The sequence below is a fragment of the Cervus canadensis genome, chromosome 3 (assembly GCF_019320065.1).
Source record: "Cervus canadensis isolate Bull #8, Minnesota chromosome 3, ASM1932006v1, whole genome shotgun sequence".
NCBI classification, from domain to species: Eukaryota; Metazoa; Chordata; class Mammalia; order Artiodactyla; family Cervidae; genus Cervus; species Cervus canadensis.
In genome coordinates, this window is record NC_057388.1 from 109,792,132 (window position 1) to 109,811,359 (window position 19,228).

At 37.8% G+C, this 19,228-nt stretch overlaps 1 protein-coding gene across 5 annotated transcripts in view; it reads right to left on the bottom strand.

The window, feature by feature from the left end:
• LMBR1 (limb development membrane protein 1) overlaps positions 1 to 19,228 on the bottom strand; it is a 132,026-nt gene that overhangs the window by 20,725 nt on the left and 92,073 nt on the right. For all 5 annotated transcript variants that reach the window (XM_043463981.1, XM_043463977.1, XM_043463978.1 and 2 more), the window contains 6 exons: positions 16,370 to 16,450; positions 13,128 to 13,204; positions 12,403 to 12,480; positions 9,236 to 9,309; positions 8,935 to 9,025; positions 7,664 to 7,730 (listed from right to left, as the gene is read on the bottom strand). In XM_043463981.1, the coding sequence (XP_043319916.1) occupies positions 7,664 to 7,730; positions 8,935 to 9,025; positions 9,236 to 9,309; positions 12,403 to 12,480; positions 13,128 to 13,204; positions 16,370 to 16,450 (468 nt within the window). The remainder of the gene's footprint in view (positions 1 to 7,663; positions 7,731 to 8,934; positions 9,026 to 9,235; positions 9,310 to 12,402; positions 12,481 to 13,127; positions 13,205 to 16,369; positions 16,451 to 19,228) is intronic.

The window sequence follows — 19,228 nt, forward strand, 5'->3', positions numbered from 1 at the left end:
TCTGAGTCTGTGTGACCCCACGGACTGCAGCCCACCAGGCTACTCTATGTACGGAATCTTCCAGGCAAGGATACTAGAGTGGGTCACCACTTCCTCCTCCAAGAGATCTTCCCAGCCCAGGGATCGAACCCACATTTCCTGCATTTCCTGCATTGGCAAGCAGATTCGTTACCACTGAGCCACCTGGGAAGGCCCAATAAAGCTAGTATAAAGGTTAAAAAATGAAAGTAGTAAAAATCATCTGTCTCTAAAACAAATAGTCAAGTGATACACAAAATAAAAAGATGTAAAATGTGATGTCAAAACATAAAGTGTGAGGAAGGGGAGGGTGAGATGTAGTGCTTTTACAAACTGTTCAAATTGATGCAACCATCAACTTAAAATGGACTACTCTATACAGAGAAGGTTGTTATGCATGAATATCATAGTACCCTCAAACATAAAAACAGTAAAAATACACAAAAGCTAAACAAAAGGAAATACAAACATAACATTAAATAAAGTCATCAAATCACAAGGGAGGAGAAGAAAAGAAACAAAGAACTACCCAAAAACCTGAAAAACAATTAACAAACTGGTAATAAATAAGTACCCATAAATATTTTAAAACATATAAATGAACTAAATGCTCTAATCAAAAGACATATGGTGGCTAAAAGAAGAAAAAATACAAGACCCATATATATGCTACTTACAAGAGACTTACTTCAGATCTAAAGGCACACACAGACTGAAAGAAAAGAGATGGAAAACAATATTTCATGCAAACAGAAATGAAAGGAAGGCTAGCGTAGCAAAATACTAATGCAAAATATATATGCACCTTGATGTTCACTGCAGCATTATTTGCAACAGCCAAGGCATCGAAGTAAACTAAGTGTCCACTGACAAGATGAATGGATAAACGACATGTACTACATACAATATATATATATAGTTATATGCCTACAATGCAATATTAGTCAGCCATAAAAAGCCCTGAAACCTTGCCATTTGCAACACATGGATGGATCGAGAGGTATCATGAAACAAGCCAGACAGAGAAACACAAACACCATATGATCTTACTTATATGTGAAAACTAAAAAAAAACCAAAATGAAAACAGACTCATAGATACAGAGGACAAACAGGTTGAGGGGAGGCAAGTGGGAGGGTGGGTGAGAAAGGTAAAGGGGATTAAGAGGTACAAACCTTCAGTTATTAAATAAATAAGCCACAGGGACTTAATATACAGCATAGAGAATATGGTGAGTAACACTATAATAACTTTGTATGATAGATGCTCACACTAAGCTTATCGTGAGGATCAATGCATAATATACACAAGCATCAAATCACTGTGCTGCACATCTGAAACTAATATTGTATGTCAACTATGCTAAAAAAAAATCAACAAATAAAAATTTAAGAAAAAAATTTACCCTTGGGATTAGATTACAAGTCAAGCCAGTGGTAAAGAGAACAGTATTAGCCACCATCTCGATCTAACTGCAACACATTTCTACCACTACCCCAGCCCTCCCCACTGCCCCCGTCACCTCTGGCCACCACTAATCCACTTTCCGTCTCTATGGGTTTTCCTATTCTGGATACTCCATGTAAGTAGAGTCACAGACTTACGTGGCCTTTTGTGCCTGGCTTATTTCACTCTGCACAATGTTTTCAAGGTTTAAACACAGTAGAGCATGTGTCCAATGCTTCACTCCTTTTTCTCTTTTTAATTTTGGTAAAACAAGTGTAACACAAGGCTGAAACAAGAACCCAATACACCTTTCCCATGTGACAGAGGATCTGGCCTGTCTTTACAGAATGAGAAAGCTTGGAGAGGTAGAGCAAAGCTGGAGAGAGGGTAGTGGGAACAATGTGAGCCGGTGGGCTTGGAGATGGGAAAGTGTGTTTGCAAATATCAAATCAATTTTAGTCATGACTGTTTATATGCTACAAATAAATTTTGTCCTAATGTGAAGGCAATTCAACTTAGTAGTCCAAATGAACTAATGGATGCAAATTTTAATACAAACTAAAGTTAAATGAAAGGGAACTATAATCACAGTCCAAGAACAAACCTAAAGTGCTAATTTTAAAACAAGTGAAAGTTTAAGATCTCCAGTAGATGGTAACTGTCCACTCTCTTCCTAGAGAAAATCTCCCGAGATGGGGCCTCCAGAGTAGCTCTCAATGTCACGTCCTCATCTGAAAAATTAAACACTTCCCTGGTGCTTTTAGGGCTTCCCAGGTGGCTCAGTTGTAAGGAATCTGCTTGCAATGCAGGAGATATGGGTTTAATCCCTGGGTTGAAGAAGGAAATAGCAACCCATTGCAGTATTATTGCCTGGAGAACCCCATGGACAGAGGAGCCCAGTCAGCTACAGTCCATGGGGGTCACAAAGAGTTGGACACAATTGAGTGACTAACACTGATGCTTTTGCTTTCATTTCACTTCTTACTCTACCCTCCTCAAGGAAAAGAACACGGGTTTAGAACCCAGCTCATGAACAATCCTTCACAATGAAATACTAAAATAAAATCATACACTCAACTCTTGCTTTGATTACTTGATAAACAAGTCTGATTCTTTTTACTTTTCTTTTAATAAAGGCAATGGAAAGGCAGAGTGAATGTGAGAAAATTTTTTTTTCTGGTTGTGCTGTGTGACATGTGGGCTCTTAGTTGCCTGACCAGGGATCAAACCCATGCCCCCTGAATGGAAGGGCAGAGTCTTAACCACTGGACCACCAGGGAAGCCCTGATGTGAGAGATTAGCAAGATGAAAACAGGTAGTGCCGCAGGTGTTGGTACCAGATGGCAGAGTGTCTAACGTAACTCCCAACTCCCTGGCTTGGTGTACTGTACAGAGAGTGCCTGGGGACCGACAGGGAAGGACAAGGGAGGGGAGTGCGGGCAGGAGGGAGTGCGGGCAGGAGGGAGGGGGGAGGGGGGAGGTCAGACACACACACATGTACGTATGGGTCTTGCTGTGGGGATGACCCACATGAGAAGCTGGGGGACACCCGTGGAGGGCAGAGCTGGGGTCACATGCCCCTAGCTCAGGGATGGGCGGTGGGTTAGAGGAGTGGATCTGAGGACAAGTGTGTGGGTGAAGCTGACAAGCTATAAGAGACACAGTTAAAGAACGGCTGAAGAAGGAGAAGGAGAAAAGGAGAGTGGTGCCCCGAGGCAGAGAAAGAGGAGATCTGAGAAGAGGGGTTACAGACAGCAAGTGCTGCAGAACAATTAAGACAATAGCAAAACCCACACAACTGGGCAACTCGGAGGTCACAGGTGATCTGAGCAGGAAGAGGTAAGTATTCTGGTTTGAAATTCATCTTCAGCTGTCTGAATTCTGGTAGAAGAAATGAGTTTGAAACCTTTTCCTCTTCTAACTCCTATTGGGTGAACACTGAAGTTAGGAGTCACACAAAGCAATACCCAGGTGAGAGTTTTAAATTTTCTACAGAGTGCTGTGTCTGTGTGTGTGTGTACCCAGAAAAAGATTTTAAATAACTATATACATTAAACTGGTTCTTGGAAACTCTGAAGAGGGGACTGGGATTAAAAGTGGTGGTCAGAAGGAATTCAAGCCTGAGCTCTAATTTTTAATATCCTTTATAAGTGGAATTTACTCATGTACATACTTATTAAAAATTTTAAAATAGAACTTCCTATAAAAAAGGAGATAATCTGTTCCTTGGTCCCAGAGTTGGCCATGTACAGGTGTGCTCCTAAGTATTCTCAGCCAGGTTGGGAGGGTCTTGGTTCTTAGTGCAAATTATAACCTTACTGTGGTTTACATTTAAAAAATTACATCTTACATCTTCCAACTGAATAATCCTAACTGAAATTATCTACATATGAAAAATATTTTATATCAAATTAAAATTCAAGGGATTTGAATGTATGTCTACAGCTGGCTAGATTCTTTATAAAATGTGGTCAATACAACCTCCTCTCAGGCAGGAGGAACTCTGAAATAAGAACAGCATCAGAAGGACGCAGCAAGTGGACAATGGGAACGAGAATGTTGAGGGAGTGAGCAGTAGTGACTCTCTGAATTCTTTCAGACATTTGGCACAGAATGCTTTCTCTTTACTATTAAAAATCCTAACTAGATATACAAATTTATTGTTCAGTTATAAGACCATTAGTAATCAATCAGAAGTTAGTCATACCACTCATTTATTACTCTCTTCAATACAACAGAATGTAATTAAGTCATATAGAATTTTTTGCTAAGAAATTTTCAATACAGAGCTTAGAGTTATTTTTACATGAAAGTCATAATTAGGAATATATACTATGATTTATACTTTTGAGTTCTCATTTGTCATGTCTAAGGAGCGTTTCTCTCTGATTCATACTGGAGAGGGAAAGCTTGGGGTAAAGATTAGAGTATATTCACAAAACCCAAATAAAGACCTCTCCCGTGAAGGACCAGTGTCTAAACATGCTCCATCCATCAAGGAACAAAAGAGAATAATCCACTTCATCTCCTGCGAGATGATGGGCTAGAGGGGACCCAGAGGAGAAATACATGGAAATACCAAAATCAGATTCCAGCTGACTTGGAAGAATAAGTCGGGTTTTTTAGTTTTAATAGAGTAAGCATCCATATATATTTAAAAAATATATATATATACACATATCTGTGCTTGGGCCTTGAATAACTTACAATTTACAGAAAGAATTTTGAGATGAAACCATAACTATAAAAATAATTTCATAATAGATATTAGTAACAGTATTTCAAAGTCTATTGGTTGTATCTGAGAAAACTTTTCCTGTTAAGAGATTTCAAATAAAGAATAAGGTAAAAACTGTCAATCCCTCAGTTGTTTCTTGATTAAGAATAACAAAGAACATGTCCACAATCTCACAAAATTTATTCTCAAATTCACTGCTGCCTTTAAAATATTTTATTATAGAAAAGTCTGACCATCTATAGGTAATTTATTAGATTGACCCTCTTCTATTTTCCCTTGTTAGTCAACCATCTCCTCTAATCATCTTGAGAGTTTATTATATCAAAGAGTAAACTGATTACTAAAAATATATGGACATCACAGCCTCAAAAACGTTGGATTCTTCAAAAACTGTGCACTATATACAGGCAGCAAAACAACACTTTAGAAATCACATCCCCTGGCATGGCATTACTTTTAAAAGGTTTTAAAGAGTTCGAATGAAAAATCTCAAGCACAGATTCTTCATGTTTCCCATGGACAAAATACTACTCTATTAATTTCATTTGGCTAAGAATACATGGCCAAAATGCTCCTCACAACCCAATGCTTTGTGGTTAAGTGATATGCTTCTAAAATCTACTCAGTGGCAATTTTTAAAATTAGTACAAAATCTTCTCTATTTAAACATAAGAAGCTATTTCAGAAGAATTCTGTAATAAGTCTGTCATATCACACCAGGCATTCAACTCTAAAGCTATTATTTTACACTTATGATGCAGCAATAGCAATCGGCAAATTATACTTTTTAAAAAATATTTTCATTTTTGAAGCAAAAATATCATCAAATGATTAATATGGGATTCAAAATATTTCTAATTTACAATTAAAGTTATCATTACTAAAACTGATTAAAGTAAGAAAAAAACTGCACATACACAGGTAAGTGCTAACTGCCCTTGTTCCTTGGTTTCTTACTTCACTGAGAATGCTGGCTGGATTCACAGAAGCAGAAGAGAGCACCCTAAGGTCAGGACTCCCTTGTGAGGGGCAATGAGAAAGAGCGAAAACTTTCACAGCTTGGAATTCGGTTGTTAAATACATCCTCTATTCTAGTCTCATAAGCTTTTCAGCTAGTAAATCAAAATCCCGTTATACACTAGGATAATATTCATGACAATTCTCTATATTTTATCTTCTTAAAATCAAAGACTCAATTCTAAAGGGTTAATAGAGGAATGACAAAGTAACTCTCTAGTTTGCATTTCCCATAATACTAAAATAAAGCTTTTTCTTTTAGTCTAGAAATGTGCTTTTTTAATACTGTGAAAAGCCTCTATGAATCTGTTTAACGTATTTATTTCTTTTCATCTATTCAGTGCCACTGGGCATAACATGTAATGCAGTGTGTGTTGATATTTTGCAAAGCACCACATGACTCACTGTACCCTAATACACTCCATTAATCCTGTTTGGACAGCTGGGGCCAGGCGTTTGTTAGCTGCATTTTAATTGTCCCATCTTTCTTTTTCTTCTTTTTATTTATCTCTATGGCAAACTACTCAGGAATTTAATGTGTTGATCTTCAAAAAGCACATTTTGCCATTAATCTGTTTTCTTTGTATTAAAATGGTACTCAGCATGTAATTTTCTTCCATAAAATCAGGATATGTTACTCTTAACAATTAATCTTAAATAACAGTGCACAGTGAATTTCATACATGATAAAATGGAAGGTTGGCTATATCACAGAAATTGTTGGACTGCCATAACACAAATGACAACAGCTACAAATCAAGTTATAAAAATGTACTTTTTGGCATTTTCAAGATTAGCACACCATGAGCAGAAGTCAAAACAATAACAAGTCCTATAACGCAAACACAAAGAAAATAAGACCTCTTAAGTAAATGAGCTTTGTGTTAGTCTGTGGAAAGGCGGTCCCTTTTACATTTACACTTAGATTTCACTTTTTACTAAAATATGGAATTCTTTGTAAGAATTATGAAGATCACTATGAAGCTTACACTTTCCTGGCACAGCCTGCATCCCTGAGAGCTATGAGTCTTGAATAAATAATGGAGGCAACACAAGAGCTAAAACAAAAGCAATTCAAAGTTACTTGCAATTTTTGTCATAAGCTAGTTGTTAAGGTTGAATAACGGGATTTTTAAAAATAATTTGTGAACACTCAAGTCAAAATCTAAGACTAGAAAATGGAACAGAACTGCCTAGTGGAAACTTTTGTCTGAAATAATATTTAGCCAATAACTGAGAATACAGTCTACTACAGTGTTTTACAAAAGATAAGAACATCAAATGAAGATTTATTCAACTGTTTCAACGACAAAGTGGAAATGTTTTACTTTTGAAAGATGACCAAAATATTCTTGTACATCGAAAAATTAAGAAAACTATATGAATGCCAGGCAAGTAAAAAACTAAGGAGCTAAAGTTCACCCTTTAAGTCAGTGTGGGTATGTCAATGCTCTCAAAGATCTCACTGCTTTCAAGTCTATGCCCTGGACATAAAAGCAGCTTAAGGTACATTTTACAGATTATCAACTTTTTAAACCACATACTAAATTATACGTTTTTAAAAACATTTCATGTGGGAAAATATTAGTTTAATATTTTCTAGACATTAAACATTGTTTTATTTTAAAAAAAGAACTTAACAGTTTCCTCAATAGAAGACTCAAAAGCTTAACCAGTCAGTGAAAAAAAGTAAAGACTACTGTTTGGAAAGGAATATTTCTAAGCATTTGAAAAAAAATCAATGGTGTTTATTTGATGAAAGTGCTTGTTTTGGTACAGCCCTATATACAAATAAATTACAGAAGTAAAGGTATAAAATAATGTGGGAGGAAATAATATACTTCAAAGAGAGATCTTTTGGGAAAAGTTTAGAAGTTTAGGAAGTTTAGAAAAGACACTTTAAAAGGTACAGACTTTACATGAAAAGTTCTCATTTAAACTTACCCAGTGTTCTTGACATCACAGGCAGCGCGGAGCTCAAAACCAAGATTGACACACAATTCCCAATGATCTGTTATGAGAAATCAGGAAGAATATTGGGCAGCTACACAGCATACACGTAAGTAAAATCCACTCACATACTGGCAAGTTACTGTACATCCTAGTTAGCTATGGTACTTTGCTAACTTCTTAATGATACTATTCAATACAGAAAATAAAGAGAACCAGAAAGTTTTTCTACAAACATTTAAAGTTCTATTGGTAAGTTCTAGAAGGTATTTACAGTATCTGACACAAAGAAAAAATTGCATTTTACATTACTGACAGAGGTTGCTAATTTCAAAAAGATTCGCCTAACAGGTAAAAAAGAATTAATACTTTAATACTTATGATTCTGTTTTTTAAAGCCAAGACTACTGCTCAAGACATATAATATCTACTTCTAATGTAAACTAAGTTTTAAAGCCAAAAAACTAGAAATCTAAAACACCTAAATTCTAGCAATTCTATTTCAATATATCCTATGCTTATTATTTCACATAAATAAAAGATGCCAAAAGCACAGATCAGTACTTATGTTTACTTATGCTAAATATCTCAAGAAGCTGTAACATTTAAATAGACAGATAAAGATATGTAAAAGTAATATCTCCCCTTTAGAATATGCTGAAAATACGGAAAATCTGATAAAGAGAAAAGAAGCCAGCCGCTCCTGTGATTCTTCATTGTCAGCCTGTGGGAATATTTTACAAATGCAGTCTCTATATAAGATAACAGCCTTTGTTACTCAGAAGCCAATGACATATTGTAGAAAGTCAAATTAGCCTCAGACTACAAAATGCTTCTGAATAGAACTCTTCCGTCTTGCTTTAATTATTCAAATTTGAAATACTTTGTCTCTACTACTTGTAGCAACTAAGTTCTTCAGATTTCAAACAAGTTCCCTGAAGTACAGTCAGCACAATCAAAGTTACTCATTAGCAATACGTTTTCTTGCAGGAAAAAAGGGTCCTTTCAGGAGCCTTCTATAGCTGGTTAACAAGCTCTGCGGTTCTCCGCATTTACAAGTGAATGGACACCATCCAAATTAAACAGAGCACATCCTTTTCCCACTCATTCAGCATTTTGAAAATCTTCCAGTGTGTATTTACGCAACTTACAAACAAATACCTAGAACCACAAATGAACCATTGGGGCGATCACTAAATAAAACAGTCCGTTTGTCTTGGAAGGCAAAGAGGGGCACAGTCACCTAAGGCTCAAAAGTACCTCACCTTTGTCATAGTTGTGTCATCCTTCTTGGGAATAAAATTTCCAAAAAATCGGAGGCTGTAGAAACCGACGACAGAGGACACCATAAGATAGCTGTGAGAATCAAGGAAAAAACTCTCCAAAGAATGTTTCCTTGAGTTCTCAAAAGGCCCAAAGGAAAACAAAACAAAATGCCACTTGGAGTGCTTGAGGAAGACTGACTTGTTTTTTCTTCCAGGAAAGTGTCTTAGTAAATTACCACTACCCCAGAAAACTAGACAGAAAACTTGTTAGCAGACAGAACTTCAGTTAAAGAAAGGATACAAAATCAAAATGATTTCAAGTGCAGCTCCCACAAAACCAAAAGCAGAAAGAGAAGCATTTCCTATTCCAGGCCCCTGGGGGGAAAAAAAAAAACACTTTTCAGAATTCAGTGACACTATTACATTTGGTTTCTCTAAAATCGCTGTTTCATAAATATAGGACAGTTGAAATCAGAAATGTTTAATACCCTGGAATAACATCTAGACTTTCAAAGGAAAATAAAACATGGCATGAGACTGAATTCACCAACTAAACCAACCACATGCTAACACTTTTTAACAAAGCTCAAACATCTCTGTTTCATCTCAAATATAATTTAAGTCACTTATGAAAATGACATGATTATGTGTGTGTGTGCGTGTGCATGTGTGTGTGCACGCACATTTAGTTGGGTCCAACTCGTTGTGACCCCATGGAATTTCCTAGATGAGAATACTGGAGTGGACTGCCATTTCCTCCTCCAGGGGATCCTGCTGAACCAGGGATTCAACCCGTGTCTCCTGAGTCTCCTGCATTGGCAGGTAGATTCTTTATCTGGGTTTATTGTTAAATCCTAAATGCTCTTGGGAAAATAATCTTTAAATATAATAGTACAGTAAGAATAGAACATGTAATTGTCTGAACCCTGAGGCAACATATAAAAAGTATACAATTAAAGTATGTCAGAAGTAAGCTAAGCAAAGGAAGATGGTGAATGTACGTATCCTGTTACTGCTCTTGAAAGTTTCATTTCCCTAAGGAATTCAGGGATTTAATTAACACAGATTTTTCAAATGCAATGCTGCACATTTTTTCCTAAACATTATATCTATTCTCAAAACCTACCTTTATCTAGAACTTAACAGAACAAGCAAGAAAAGCAGTATTTATTAATCAGGCCAGAAAGGCAAAAAATCATTTCTTACTGAAGTAGGAACAATTTTTTCGAAGCTTACTAATTAAAGCAACTCTGAATACGAACTACTATTCTGGTATCAGCTTCAATGACATGTAACAGATATACCAGGATAATTAGGAATATAGTCAGCCTAATGAAAAAAAACAAAAAACAATAAATAACATAATACATATTGTTTATACAATCTAATTTAGGCATACAGAAGTTAGAATACTCATTGAAATTTCATATATAAATAAGGTAAGGGACAAAGAACTTGTCAACTTTTGTCAGTCTTTTGAAGAAAAATAAATAACGCTAATAGAAATCTTATTAACTCGGATGGAAAACACCTTGGAAACACTCTCTGTCTCAAGAGAAGGCCTAGAGGCAGGATTAAGAAGCTCTGACTTTATTACACAATCATAAACAGAGCCTGCCACGTGTATGTGTCCCTGTCTACCATGCACGAAGGGGATGGCACAAAAGTGTATCGTGGAGCTTGGGCCTTACCCAGCATGCGCTACATGAAACTGGGTTAAAAAGCGGACAGAGGTCACCACGGTAGGGGACTCCCTGCTAGATCAGCGGACCTGTGTCTAAACAGCGACGAGGACGAGGCTGCCGGTGGAAGAGGGCTGCTCCCTGTTGCTGCTGGTTAGCGGGATGAGGAACCTGGAGCAAGCTGCGAGGCTCCAGCAGTGAGAGGTGACCAGGCGCTGAAGGGGCTGGGGGCAGGGGGTTAAACTGAAAACACTGCCCAAAGAATTCGCTTCTCAAAGAACAGGGTTCTTTATCTTGGACTGAAGGAAAGGAATTAAGATAAATACTGGCTTTCTTCTATGAGACAAAAAGTGGATCATGTGGTGCAGAGAGAAGTGGCGTGTAGGGAAGCAAAGTCTGCTACCCCGAAAGACATCTCTCTGGCATGAGGGTCATTTCAGGCTGACTGTTTTTAAGAAACAGAAGACAAGTCAGCCTTCCATTTTAGCCCGCCTCCACTTCACCCCTTAACTGCCTGAAAGAATGTGGACAGAGGCCCTGGCCCACGAGGAGCACCGTCACCAGACCCTCCAGGGCCAGGGCTGAGCGTGGCCCAGGAGCCTGGCAGGACCTGGAGACCAAAGTCTGTTCTGGGTCCCAATTGTTTACCAAACAGCTGCTTTTCCATCCCCAGGAGAACTGCCTTCATTCCCCTCAAAGTCCCAAGCCCCTACCCTCTTCTTCTCTAAGATGGAATATAAGCCTCAGTTGCCCAACTTGTCCTGGGGTCTCATTATTCTTACAGTGCTCCCTTATACACATAATTTAGTAGTTTTCTTCTGTTAATCTATTTCATTTCAATTCAATTCTTAGACCAGACAGAAGATCCTAGAAAGGGTTAAGGAAATTTTTTTTCCCCCCAAAGAATGAAAATTCTGGAAAAGTTTTGAAGTCATTTCTATGGGGAAATGGCAAAGGTGCTAACTTCAAAAACGGTAATAAAAGGTCAAAACTTAAAGGCTACTTTAAGTATCTAAAGGTTTATAAAGACACCTAGAAAAAGAAAGGCTTACATGAGTATTTAGTGGAAACTATCTTCCATATGGAAAATATACATAAATAGACTAACTGCTGGAATTTAATAAAATCATTAATTTTTCTAAAAAGAGAAAAAATTAAGTTAATTTGTGAAAAGATGTACATCTGACTCCCTCCAGCAATTGAACATTTTGATTCAAGTTCACACAATGTCTAACTCTTCTGAAGCATGAGTCCTTACAACCATATTTGGATCTTTTGCAAACTCAATGAATCCATCTAATAAACTCTTACAGTTCAGTTCAGTCGCTCAGTCGTGTTCAACTCTTTGCGACCCCATGGGCTATAGCACACCAGGCTTCCCTGTCCATCACCAACTCCCGGAGCTTACTCAACTCTTGTCCATAGAGTTGGTGATGCCATCCAATCATCTCAATATAAACTCTTTATATTTCACTATTTCACAGAATATACATTTTCTTAAAGGATCACAAATATGAATTTCAATAAAACAAAGATAAACTCTAATACAAAGTATAAAAGGAAACTCTGATAACTTGATACAAGGCCCAGACAATCTAAAATAAGAAATCAGAAACAAAAAACATAGTTTATAAACACTGTTTATGAAAGCTCTTGCATAAAGAAGTTCACACAGCTTGAAGTATATATATACATAAAGGCAAATGCTTTCATCTACTTATTTGAAACACTCAGGGTAGACATAGAATACTTTTGCAAAAGAAAGACATTAAGTGTTTTACTTTACCCTTGTTCCCTTTGGCATTGCTGTTTCATCAACCAACAGGCAAAGAATATTACAAGCCACCAAGAGGACAGAAATGGACTACAACAAAAAAAGTAAGCCATCAGTTCTGAATTTCAAAGATATTTTGCCAATATACATATATTAAAATCTCAGTAACCAACCAAATGTATGCTTCAGAATAGAGGAAAAGCAGTAAAGACCAAAATTCTACATATAAACCTGAAATAATGAGACTATAAAAATTTCAGAATAAATTCTCAAAAATTCTGCAAAGTGTTGTAATCTCAAAGCTTAAGACAAAAGCTAGTAACAAAGGTCCATTTATTAACCGATTTTACCAACTAGAAACCCAACTGCACATACTTAACAAATGGTTAAAATGTTATCAGAACTAATGTAATAATTTTCATACCCTATCACAGAGTTTGAGCAGGGTATCAGCAACACCATGTCTCTGCTTAATTTTCAATTGAAACAAAAGAATGAATTTCCCACTTTTATGAGGAAACAGATAATCTTGAGAACTTTTTAAAAATTCCCCTTAATTTTAATTCTTGCTCTATTGAGTTTTTACCAAAAAAAAAAAAAAAAAGCATACATGGATTTTAAGCCTGTTGACAGAAAACCAGTTTACCTGAAAGCATTTAGCTGAGGGAATTGTCATACATAAATGCTAAAGTAAACAGAAAATAATTTGCTTTATTTAACAGCAAACAAACCCTTACTGTCTCAGTGAGGAGAAGAACCATAACAGCAGGGTACACCAAGTTTCTTTCCCATGCTGAAGCCTTTTTGCGCCTCTCTATTAGAAGGGAAAACAAAATATAATGCAAGTTTCAGCAATTTCTAAAAGTTCTCTCCAGATTCACATTTTCATTCCATACTACTACAACCAGTATGTATTATTTTTACATAAATATTTTCCTAAAGCCATAAATTGTTTTTAATTTTCCTCCACAAACTAATTTTAAAATCAGTTTGCTACATTAAACAGCTCAATCCTATGATGCTCAAATCTTAACACTGCCAAGTGAAGTGAAAGTTGCTCAGTCATGTCTGACTCTACAACTCCATGGACTGTAGCCCACCAGGCTCCTCTGTTCATGGAATTCTCCAGGCCAAATAATGGAGTGGGTTACCATTCCCTTCTCTAGAGGAATCTTTGCAACTCAGGGATCGAACCCAGGTCTCCCGCACGGCAGGCAGATTCTTTACCATCTGAGCCACCAGGGAATGCTGCAAACACGTTTCAATTGTTAATGAAATATGTTGTGGATATACAGCTTACTCCCGAAAATAGAGTTATCTCTGTCTGTTTTTTAATTTACATGTTTACATACTGAGAGTCTGACACACTGGCAGAGATCTGGAGTACCAGGTAACATGGGTAGGAGTGCCCTCTGATCCCACACCTAAAGATAAACACTCCCCGTTTTCTAATGGCTGGAAGCAAAATTCTACTTCTAGTGACAAAGTCTACCTTGTATCACCCCAATCCTTATGCCACAACTGGAAAAGATGGATCACATTTAATTTTTTAAAAAGCAATGTGTGGGATGGGGAATACGTGTAAATCTATGGCTGATTCATATCAATGTATGACAAAACCCACTGAAATGTTGTGAAGTAATTAGCCTCCAACTAATAAAAAAAAAAAAGAAAGAAAGAAAGAAGAAAAAAAAAAGCAACGTGTGTGAAGATATCAGAGAGTCACCATGATGATGAAAACTGAGGGCCATTCTGTCAGATGAACTGACGGGAGCCTCAATACGTACCATGCTGCCTTGCACAGTACTTTCCAAACAGACCCACAAGGCTGGGAAATAACACAGAAGTTGGGGGTAAAAGAAAACGATGCTGAAGCAAAGCTTTCAGCACACTCAACAGAGCCAGTGAGACACAAGTAGGGCTTGGAGCTACCAAGGTAGCCAGAATTTGAGAGGCTGTGGTCACAGGGAAAGGAAAGAGCAAAAACACTCGGCTACTTTCCCCTTCAAGGCATCAGTGGCTCAAAGGCTGAGAAGAGGAACCAAAAGGGGCAGAAGGAGGCAGAGAAGCTGAGCAAAGCTCACCGGATGAAGAAGATAGGGTCAGAGTCGACAACAAAACAAGCAGGAGCAGGCTTTTAGCTAGGACCAAGGAAAAGCTGTACCTAAGGAGGAAGGCCAAACCGGAAACAGACAAGCCCTCACAAAGAGCAAAACCCAGTTTCAAACGACTTTAAGCCCAGACAGACGGCTAGACTGACCTGTCCCTACGCGAACTCTAACCAGAAGTGAGAGTAAATCCTCTCAGTGAGAACAAAGCATCATGCAGAGTCTCTACGGTTTTGTATGAGGAATGCTACCAGGAGGAAGGACAGAGAAAAAGATGACAACAGGAGCGGACTTTCAGCAGATCCTGATACTGGACATGAAAGAAAACAGCTTTAAAGCAACTATTAATAACTGATATGTTCAATATAAGCAACAAAATGGAAAATGTCACAATTTGAATCAAGAAAAATAACCAAATGGAAATTCTAGAACTGAAAACACTGTAACTGAACTTCAGAGTCCAACAAAGAGTTCTGACAACAGTTGGAACATGGCTAAAAAGAGTGAAACGGAAGACAGATCAGTAGAAAATATCAGACCAAAGCACATCAATTAAATGCTGGAGAGGGTGTGGAGAAAAGGGAACCCTCTTACACTGTTGGTGGGAATGCAAACTAGTACAGCCGCTATGGAAAACAGTGTGGAGATTTCTTAAAAAACTGGAAATAGAACTGCCATATGACCCAGCAATACCACTTCTGGGCATACACACTGAGGAAACCAGATCTGAAAGAGACACGTGCACCCCAATGTTCATCGCAGCACTGTTTATAATAGCCAGGGCATGGAAGCAACCTAGATGCCCATCAGCAGATGAATGGATAAGGAAGCTGTGGTACATATACACCATGGAATATTACTCAGCCGTTAAAAAGAATTCATTTGAACCAGTCCGAATGAGATGGATGAAGCTGGAGCCCATTATACAGAGTGAAGTAAGCCAGAAAGATAAAGAACATTACAGCATACTAACACATATATATGGAATTTAGAAAGGTGATAACGATAACCCTATATGCAAAACAGAAAAAGAGACACAGAAATACAGAACAGACTTTTGAACTTTGTGGGAGAATGTGAGGGTGGGATATTTCAAAAGAACAGCATGTATACTATCTATGGTGAAACAGATCACCAGCCCAGGTGGGATGCATGAGACAAGTGCTCCGGCCTGGTGCACTGGGAAGACCCAGAGGAACCGGGTGGAGAGGGAGGTGGGAGGGGGGATCGGGATTGGGAATACATGTAAATCCATGGCTGATTCATATCAATGTATGACAAAACCCACTGGAAAAAAAATAATAATAATTAAAAAAAATAAATAAAAATTTAAAAAAAAAAGAAAAAAAAAATGAGAGAAAACAAAAAATTTAAGAGGGAAAAGGTCCTGCATATTGTAACTGAAGTCTGAGGATATGCAAGAAAAGGAACAGCTGCAGTATCTGATGAGACAACGACCAACAGGTGCCCAAGTAGATGAGAGACACTAAGCCACGTACTCGTGATGTGCCACAGACCTAAGGAAGGATAAATACAAAGAAAAAAAGGCACTGAAAGGTAAGAATAACAGAAGATTACTTATCAGAAATAATACAAGTGAAAAAGATAGTGGAGTGATATATTTGAGCATCATCATCTATGAAAACTCATTTTGTACACATACAAAACAGCAACTAAAAAAAGTGAATAAATCCATGTTCATCCTCCCTCCAAACTAAAAGACATTCTTTATTAATGGTTTTGGGCAGACTGAAAGCTTGTAACATAGACAGTTCATAATTCTTAAAAGTATTACAGACTACAGTAGTCTTTAATAAGAAACAAAGTCCAATACATAAGTCGAGGGAAAAAGGGAAAAAAATGTACAATACCTAATTTTTTCTTCAGAATCTTTACATTTTCAAGTTCTTGTTCCAACTCTGTTACGTTATATTCCACTGACGAAGACAGTCCTAGTGGAAGCAAGCACGTTTTAGAAGTGAAACAGCAGAGCTCAGAACAGGCAGCCTTCACAGTTAATGAAAACACAAAAAACACATTGCCAATCCTGATTACTGATAATGAAAACAAAGGCTGCTGTGATTCACAGAAACATACATCCACTTCCGTACCCTGAAAAACTTCCAAGTTCTTGCTGATTAAACACTACATGATTCCTAGAAAAAGTCTTTCTCTGGTAAAATTCTTATTTGATCTATTATTAATTTTTAATTAATTACAAAAGTATCACGTGCTTATAATAAAAAGTGAAAGAAGATCAAAATCGCCTCATCATCCCACCTCCCGAATGGGACAATTTGCCAGCAGCTTGGGTGATGCTTTCTTCATCTGCAAGTACATACGCACAGATCCATATTTCATCATATTCACAGTCTTCACTATATATTTTATAAGAATAGGGAAAATCAGACATTATTTCACCACCTGCTTTCCTAGTTAATGATATGTCCATGCTGACAAACAGCCCCAACTTAACAGCCGAATAAATATTTGAGTATGGACATACGTCAATTTTATCCAGAATTATTCTGTTTATGAATATTCAGGTATTCTTCCATTTTTTTGCCACTATGAACATTCTTCTAGACACATACAGCACATTCTGGTTTTAGACTGCAAAGTCAAACAATACGAGCACTAACACTTTTAAAAGGTATTTAAAGGTTATTTCCCCCTCAAATGCTGTGACTATAATAAATTACTGTAGTGACTTACATTTCTAGCAGCACCTCACTGTAACATGTGTCTGGCATCAGACGACTGGCCCAGCTCTAGGCTAATGTCAGTGCTACAACCTCAGTGCTCCGAGCGCCCACTTTAGGTAGGCCGGGCTAAACTGTGTTTGGCGGGTTAGGTATTTTCAACTTGCAACGGGTTTATCAAGAGGTAACCCATCATAAGTCAAGATCTATGTTTTCCAGTCTTCCCAGCAGTGGATGTTGTAACTCTTGAAGTTTTGCCAGTATGAAGGGCAAATGATGTTTTCCCGTTGTTACTTTAACATGCATGCCCTATTCATATTTTCTGCTGTTTCTCCGATGCTTTGTATAGTTCCATGCGTGTGTGCTCAGTCACTTAGGCATGTCCAACTCTTTGCAACCTATGGACTGCAGTCCTCCAGGCTTCTCTGTCCATGGGATTATCCCTGTAAGAATACTGGAGTGGGTTGCCATTTCCTTCTCCAGGGGATCTTCCCGACCCAGGTATTGCACCCACATCTCCTGCATTGACAGGTAGATTCTTTATCAGAAACACTCAGGAAGCTCATTTCTATTTTATTTACTAAATTCTGAAATGAGCAAATAAACAACCCCCCACTACAACTGTACTTTGATAGATTAGCTTTTTCTCAATTTTTAAGATTTTTTCTTCATTATGTATTTGCTAATAAGATTTGGGGGCTCCTATAAAACTGTAGCATGTCCCTCACAAATCCCACCTTTTATCATTACATCATGACCCCCACTGTCCTTAATGCCTTTCTTCATATTCATCTCCGCCTTTCAGACATATTGATAATTTTCATTAGACCAATATTCAATGTCTACATTATTACAATACAAATTTTATCCACTGCTTACCCATGTAATATACTACCATTAGCTTTCCTTTCTTCCATTTTTCTTTTTTACTCCCAGAATTAATCTTTTTTTCCATTTGCTTAGCTTTTTATGCACTTACCACTAATTAAAAGCTAAACTTTCCTCGCAAATGTCTTTATTTCCTCCAGTAGCAAGCGAAGAAAAGATGAATGGGAGGTAATTTTTTTGAAACTATCCAAATTTATTTTTCTGGGCTCCAAAATCACTGCAGATGGTGATTGCAGCCATGAAATTAAAAGACGCTTATTCCTTGGAAGGAAAGTTATGACCAACCTAGTGAAGTGAAGGGAAGTGAAGTCGCTCAGTTGTGTCCGACTCTTTGCGACCCCATGGAATGTAGTCTAACAGGATCCTCCGTCCATGGGATTCTCCAGGCAAGAGTACTGGAGTGGGTTGCCATTTCCTTCTCCAGGGGATCTTCCCAACCCAGGGATTGAACCGGGGTCTCCTGCATTGTAGGCAGGCACTTTACCATCTGAGCTACCAGGGAAGTTCTTGGAGTCAAGGACCAACCTAGACAGCATATTAAAGAGCAGAGACATTACTTTGCCAACAAAGGTCTGTCTAGTCAAGGTTATGGTTTTTCCAGTGGTCATGTATGGATGTGAGAGTTGGACTATAAACAAAGCTGAGCGCCGAAGAATTGATGCTTTTGAACTGTGGTGTTGGAGAAGACTCTTGAGAGTCCCTTGGACTGCAAGGAGATCCAACCAGTCCATCCTAAAGGAGATCAGTCCTGGGTGTTGATTGGAGGGACTGATGTGGAAGCGCAAAGTACAATACTTTGGCCACCTGATGCGGAGAGCTGACTCATTTGAAAAGACCCTGATGCTGGGAAAGATTGAGGGCCACAGAAGGGGATGACAGAGGATGAGATGGTTGGATGGCATCACCAACACAATGGACAGGGGTTTGGGTGAACTCCGGGAGTTGGTGACGGACAGGGAGGCCTGGCGTGCTGTGGTTCATGGGGTCACAAAGAGGCGGACACAACTGAGCGACTGAAGTCAATATTAAAATTTGGTTAAACATAAATTACTTCTTTATTTAAAAAATATGAGGAATGACAAGGCATGTGACTTACAGAGACTTAAATTCTCATCTTCTGTAGTTGTCAAGTAATAGTTA